This window comes from Tribolium madens, unplaced genomic scaffold (assembly GCF_015345945.1).
Source record: "Tribolium madens isolate multiple individuals breed KSU strain unplaced genomic scaffold, Tmad_KSU_1.1 Scaffold_7;HRSCAF=85;Tcas5.2_LG10, whole genome shotgun sequence".
NCBI classification, from domain to species: Eukaryota; Metazoa; Arthropoda; class Insecta; order Coleoptera; family Tenebrionidae; genus Tribolium; species Tribolium madens.
In genome coordinates, this window is record NW_025401050.1 from 10,434,163 (window position 1) to 10,442,078 (window position 7,916).

Genomic DNA, 7,916 nt, shown 5'->3' on the forward strand with positions numbered 1-7,916 from the left:
TACAATTTTCTATTCTTACAATTTTACAGTTTAGCAATTTTACAAAATTTTAATTTTACAATTTTACAATTTCTAGGATTTCTAGGATTATGTCAGTTTAATAGCAATCTTATAATATTACAACTTTACAATTTTCTATCCTTACAATTTTACAGTTTAGCAATTTTACAAAATTTTACAATCTCCAATCAAACTACAAATTATAGAATTTAATTTATCGTTCTATTTTATTTTTATCTTACAGTTTTAGAATTTAGCAACTTTACAGTTTTAGAGTTTAGCAATCTTACAATTTTCATATCTAGCAATCTTAATTATTGTCAATATATTTTTACAATGTAACAATTTGACAGATTTACTATTTTAGCAGTTTTCTAATTTTACAATTTCGCAATCTTACAGTTTTACAACTTTGTTATCTTACAGTTTCACACTACACTTTAGCAATCTTATAATATAGCGATTCTATAGTTTTACAGTTTACCTCTCTTACAATCTAGCAACCTTACAATTTTACAATGTTACAATTTTATAATTTAACAGTCTTACAATTTTACAGATACATAATTTTACAATCTGACAATCGTAGTTAGTATATATTTTTACAATCTCACAGATTTTTAACTTTAGCAATCTTACAATCTATCAATCTTATAATTTTACGATCTATCAACCTATCAACTGTCTTACAATTTTACAGTTTAGCAATCTTACAGTTTCACAATTTAGAAATCTTATAATTTTTAATTTTACAATCTTACAATGTAGCAGTTTTTCAATATTACAATTTTACAATGTAGCAATTTTACAGTTTAACAATTTATGAATCTAGCAATCTTACAATAATGTAGCAATCTGACTGTTTTACACTTTAGTGACCATATTTTTACGATCTAATAATCTTACAATTTTACAAATTTTTAATGTTTCATTTTTATGAGTAGTTGTTTGACAGATTTACAATTTAGCAATATTACAATTTTACAATCCACCAATTTTTTAGTTGCAATTTAGGAATTTTACAATCTGGTGATTTCTCAATTTTACGATTTTTATAATTTTACAATTTTGAAATCAAGCAATCCTAATTATTACACATTAATTTTTACAATCAACAATTTGGCAGATTTACAATTTTAGTAATCTTACGATCTGTCAATCTTACAATTTTAATAATAAATAAATGCTTTATTATTTTACAATTTGGGAATTTTGCAGTTTAGCAATTTTATAGTTTTACAATTTGACCATCTTACACTTTTACACTTTAGCAATCTTATAATATAGCGATCTTATAGTTTTACAATCTAGCAATCTTACAATTTTACAAATTTTCAATCTAGTAGTTTGACAGATGTACAATTTAGCAATATTACAATTTTACAATCTAGTTGCAATTTAGAAATTTTGATAATTTTACAATTTTACGATTTTTTACAATTTTATATTAATAAAAATGTGTGAAAAATTACATTGCTAAGAAATATTTTATGAGAAATTTGAGTATTTTGGTCAATTTTACATTAAATTTACATTCGACATTTCAATACATGTGCCAACTGAAATTATATAGGGAATGTTGTAAAATGACATTGTAAAATGTAAAATTACATTGTTGATTCTTCCAGTTTCTGTTGTTTTTGGAATATTTTAATCAATTTTACTTTTTTATATAAGTTATTCTTGTAATTGATTTTACGCCTTACATTTCAAATGTCATATTATTATATCTATTTTGTAAATTTACATTGTTTGTTTTCATTTTAAGTGTTTTAAAATTAAATTTTGGTTGTATTGACATTGTACATTCGACATCATAACAGATTGCACGTTTTTACATTTTACACCTTGTAAAATGACATTGTTAACGTTTTAATTTTAATGTACTTGACTTTACATTGCTTTGGTCAATTTGACATTTTTACATTTCAACGCATTCTACATCTTGCATTTTTAAATCAAACTTAGTTTTTAAATTGTTGAAGTCTTTATTGTTTCGTTATATTACAACGATTTTTACTTCTCACATTTTTGAATAATGCTATATTTATTATGTGGTGTAAAATTACATGTCTACATTTTTGTAATTTTACAAAAACCTTGAAAATTTAATATTAATTTGTCTACAACAATTTGACACTTTCACACATGTTTGTTAAATTTTCTTTTATTTTACACTTGATATTGAAATGTTGTAAAATTACATTTTTGAAATATTTTTTAATTGTTCTTGGAATTATATTACTATACAGGGTGCCTATTCAAGACATAAAAATATGTCAAAATTTTTTCACAAAGAATTTTTTTCATGTTCCTGGTATCTTATTTTACTTGAAATTTTTCTCTGGGGCGCTAGTTCTGACACACCCTGTATAATTTGAAATGTCTGTCATTTGTCAAAATGTGAAAATTCTAGGCGCCGACCCGCACATCCAGTCGAAAAGCGGCCTCAGCGCCATCTCCCTCGCCGAAGACAAACACCTGGAGGAGATCCTCCTCATCCTCAACATGTCCTCCCGTCCTCTCTTGCCACGTGAGGACCTCCTCACCAACTATTACAAAACTTGCGCTGATGATGACATCAACTATGACCTCCTCATCCGTCTGATTTACACCATCCATCTTCAGTACCATACCGGCGCCATTTTGGTGTTTTTGCCCGGCTATGATGATATTATGATCTGTAATGATCGTTTATTGGAAACTAATATTGATAAGAATTCGTATCGTGTGTTTTTTTTACACGGTTCGATGAATATCAAAGAACAACATGAAGTGTTTAAACCGTTTCCTGATAATGTAAGGAAGATAATATTGTCGACGAATATTGCCGAAACGAGTTTGACAATTGACGATGTTGTCTATGTCGTCGATTGTGGGAAGGCCAAAGTGCAAACGTACGACTCGGTAAGTAATTTTTTCTATTTTTATTAAAAAATATGCCAAATAGTATATTATTCAACTATTGAGAAAGTTCATTCAACTTTCCCACTCGTTGAATAATATACTATTCTACATTTTTAAATTTTAAAACAAAGTATACTACCCTAAAAAATTAAAAGAATTTGCTAAACTTTTTGGTGATTAAAAGAAATCATTTCTAGATTTTAAAAAACCATTTTGAAGCTTTAAGTTTGTAGTTTGAGACCTTTTGTCAAATTTTTTTACAATTAAAAAAAGACATTGATTTCAAGAAAAGAGACTTTTTATAATGATAATAAAATCAAAGTTGACGATTTTTTTATCAAAAACTAATAATTTTCCACTATTTTTCTCGCCCAATAATCTAATTCGTGTTCTGATTGGTCGGTTTTAAAAGTCGTAATTGATTGGCTAACGATCGAGCAATGACACTCAATTTTAACGCATTGAATAATTTTTGACTTTTTATTGGTCTAATAATCGAAAGTGCATGATTTATATTGGTTTTGGGGTTGGCTCCACCCATTGTGCAAAATTAAACCCAATTAAAGTGAGATAAGTCACACTAAATGCTGATTTGTTATTAAAATTCCATTCAGAATTCAATAATTATTCACGATTTTTTAATTGGGTGGAGTTACTTATCGTTGCTAGGTTTTTTGTCGGATTTCGGCCAATAAGAAATAAAAACCGGTTTGTTCTCACGCTAGTGGCCCTTGTAATCGGACCAAATGTGTCCAACCAATCAAATTAAGATTATGCAAAAACCTCACCGATTGGCCATAAAAAATAAAAAATGATGAATTAAATTCTTTTCCACAATCGGCGATGAAAAATAATTAAAAACTATTTCCAATTAACCGAAAAAATATTTTCGCAGTTTTCAAATAACTTCAGGAAAATATTCAATTTAATTTAAATTTGTTTCCTTAATTGGGACTGAAAAATTCAAACTTTTTCCCCATTTTGACTGTTTTAATTCAATTCGAATTTGGTGTGAAATAAACGCAAAAATTATAAATTTAAATTTATTTTTCTAATTGGCGATGAAAAATGTAAGTTAGATTTGGGGCCATTTCGTCAAAAAAAAAATACAGTTTTTAAATGATTTCAAAAAATGATAAATTTAAATTTATTTCCTCATTTGGCGTCGAAAAATTCAATTTTTTTTTCCACTAATTTCCGAAAGATCGCACACTTTTTTCTATTGAAATTTGTGTCCCTAGTTGGCGATAAAAAATTACCTTTTGGAAACTAACATGTTCCACATTTTGATTTTTTTACAGTTTTACATAATTTTATACAATAATTGTAAACCTCTGGTTTTTATTCGAAATTTTTTTAATTTTACAAAAGTTAACAATTTTACACTTTACATTTTTTTAAAATAATTTCTCAGTTGACTTAAAAAAACGCATTTTTCAAATAACTTAAAAAAAATAATAAATTTAATTTAAATTTGTTGCCTCAATTGGCACGGAAAAATTCAAGCTTTTTTCCTATTTTGACTGTATTAATTCAATTCGAATTTGGTATGAAATAAACGCAAAAATGATGAATTTAAATTCATTTTTCTAGTCGGCAATGAAAAATGTAAGTTAGATTTGGGACTATTTCGTCAAAAAAATCCAGTTTTCAAGTGACTTCAAAAATTTAAATTTATTTCCTTATTTGGCCTCGAGAAATTCAATTTTTTCTCCGCTTAGTTTTTTACATTGAAATTTGTAGTTGGCAATAAAAAATTATTTTTTGGAAACCAACATAATCCACATTTTTATTTTTTTACAGTTTTACACATCTTGTAATTTTATAATCTTTTGACTTACATACAATTTTACAAAAATTAACAATTTTACACTTTACATCTTTAAATATTTTTTAAATTTATTAAAAAATAATTTCTTAGTTGACTTTAAAAAAACGCAGTTTTCAAATAACTTAAAAAAATAATAAATTTGTTTCCTCAATTGGCACTGAAAAATTCAAGCTTTTCCCCATTTTGACTGTTTTAATTCAATTCGAATTTGATGTGAAATAAACGCAAAAATGATGAATTTAAATTCATTTTTCTAATCGGCGATGAAAAATGTAAGTTAGATTTGTGACTATTTCGTCAAAAAAATTCAGCTTTCAAGTGACTTTAAAAAATTTAAATTTATTTCCTTATTTGGCGTCGAAAACTTCAATTTTTTCTCCGCTTAGTTTTTTACATTGAAATTTGTATCCTCAATTGGCAATAAAAAATTATTTTTTGGAAACCAACATAATCCACATTTTTATTTTTTTTTACAGTTTTTCACATCTTGTAATTTTATAATCTTTTGTATTTTTACTTTCCTTATCCTATAAGCATATCTCGAGAACGATAAGAGCTAGAAACTTGAAATTTGGTATATAAGTTACTTGTAGCAAGGGGACGCAGCCGAAACATTTGGTAAAAATCGGTCGCACCATTCACCCGCAAAGACCAAAAATGACAATTTTACTAATTTTTTTCCAGTGTAGCGGCTTATCATCCCTCCAAACCCAATGGATTTCCAAAGCCTGCGTGAAACAACGTGCTGGTCGCGCCGGTCGTACCCAATCCGGCGTTTGTTTTCACCTTTTTTCACGCACTCGATACGATTCGTTCCTCGAGGAACGCATCCCAGAAATCCTTCGAGTCCCTCTCGAGGAACTTTGTCTCAATACAAAATCCCTCGCTGGTAACATATCCATATATAACTTCCTCGTAATGGCGCCCGATCCGCCATCTTCCAACACCGTTAAAACCGCCATTGAAAATTTAGAATGTCTCGGAGCACTAGATAAGGAAGAACGACTCACCCCCCTTGGGGAGTACCTCAGTCAACTCACCATTGAGCCCCATTTAGGAAAGATGCTCATTTATTCAGCGATTTTCAAATGTTTGGACCCGATTCTGACAATTGTGGCCTCACTGGCGCAAAAGTACCACTTTTTCAGCCACTTTTTTTTTGTTTTTTTTTGATTTTGAAATTTCAGGGACCCGTTTCAGCTCCCACCGCAGGCCAATCTTCGGAGTTGCGCCGCTGAAAGGCGCAAAAGTCTCATGGCGAACACTTTCAGCGACCATATGGTCTACCTCAAGGCTTTTATTAAGTGGCAGGATTCGGTGAAGTACCGAAAAGAGCGACTTTTTTGCCGCGATTTTTTTATAAGTCCATCGACGATGGAGACCATTCTCAAGACACGGTCGCAACTTTTGGGCCAATTGCGTGCTGCGAAATTTGTACCACCCAATGGTACATCTATGATGGCGTTGAATACGAATTCGGAGAATTGGCCATTGGTTAAGGCGGTTATTTCGTCGGGACTTTACCCGAAATTGGCGTTTAAGAAAAATGGTCATTTTTGTACTAGGACGGAAAAGAAGGTTTTGATACATAATTCGAGTCCGTTGAGTAAGGAATCGATGAGTTTGTGGTTGGTTTATGATGAGATGGTTAAGGTCAGGAATGGGCATCAGGTTAGAGGGGTCACACCGGTGACCCCGGTTACGGTAAGAATTTTTTTTTACAATTTTACAAATTTTTAATCTTACATTTTTACATTTTTCTATTCTTACAATTTTACTCCAAATTATAGAATTTAATTTATTTTTCAATCTTATTTTTATACCTATTACAATTTTACAATTTGCCAATCTTACAATTTTTAAATCTAGAAATCTCAATTATTATCAATATATTTTGACAGATTTACAATTTTACAATTTTACATTTTTTTATTCTTACAATTTTACAACTTAGCAATCTTACAATTTTAGACTCTAGCAATCTCAATTATTATCAAAATATTTTTACAATGTAACAATTCTACAATTTAGCAAGTTTACAGTTTTACAACCTCGTTATCTTACAGTTTTAAACTTAGGAATCGTACAATATAGCGATCCTATAATTTTACAATTTACCAATCTTACAATCTAGCAAACTTACAATTTTACAATTTAACAGTTTTACAATTTTACAATCTAGTGATCTCACAACTTTACAAATTTTCAATCTTACAATTTTTTAATCTAGCAATCTTATAATTTTACGATCTATAAATTTTACAATTTTACAATTGAAATTATGCAATTTTACAATTTAGCAATCTCAATTATTATCAATATATTTTTACAATGTAACAATTTGACAGATTTACAATTTTAGCAATTTTACAGTTGAACAATCTTACAATTTTACAATTTCTTATTCTTACAATTTTGCAGTTTTACAGTTTCAATTTTATTTTTACTTTACAATTTTACAATTTAGCAATCTTATAACTTTTAAATCTAGCAATCTCAATTATTATCAAAATATTTTTACAATGTAACAATTCTACAATTTAGTAAGTTTACAGTTTTACAACCTCGTTATCCTACAGTTTTAAACTTAGGATTCGTACAATATAGCGATCCTATAATTTTACAATTTACCAATTTTACAAATTTTCAATCTTACAATTTTTTAATCTAACAATCTTATAATTTTACAATTTATAAATTTTGCAGTGTAGCAATTATGCAATTTTACAATTTAGCAATCTTACAGTTTTACAGTCTTGCAATTTTATAGTTTTACAGCTTCACTATCTTATAATTTTACACTTTAGCAATCTTACAATCTGCCAGTCTTACAATTTTATAACCTCGCTATATTACAGTTTTACACTTTGTCAATTTTACAGTCTAGCAATCTTATAGTTTTACAATTTAGCAATCTTACAATTTTACAAATAATACAAACTAGCCATTTTTCGGATTTATTGCCATTACAATTTTACAATTTAGCACTCTTACAGTTTTACATGTTTAGCAATTTTACAGTTTTACTACTTATAGTTTAATCTTATAGTTTTACAATCTAGCGGTTTTACAATTTAACAATCTTACAATTTTACAATTTTCTATTCTTACAATTTAGCAATTTTACAATCTCCAAATAATAGAATTTCATTTATCTTTCAATCTTATTTTTATCTTA

At 28.1% G+C, this 7,916-nt stretch overlaps 1 protein-coding gene across 1 annotated transcript in view; it reads left to right on the plus strand.

The window, feature by feature from the left end:
* LOC123010204 (3'-5' RNA helicase YTHDC2-like) overlaps positions 1-7,916 on the plus strand; it is a 15,855-nt gene that overhangs the window by 1,994 nt on the left and 5,945 nt on the right. Inside the window, exons 3-5 of the mRNA XM_044406905.1 lie at positions 2,417-2,907; positions 5,423-5,871; positions 5,926-6,442. Of these exons, the coding sequence (XP_044262840.1) occupies positions 2,417-2,907; positions 5,423-5,871; positions 5,926-6,442 (1,457 nt within the window). The remainder of the gene's footprint in view (positions 1-2,416; positions 2,908-5,422; positions 5,872-5,925; positions 6,443-7,916) is intronic.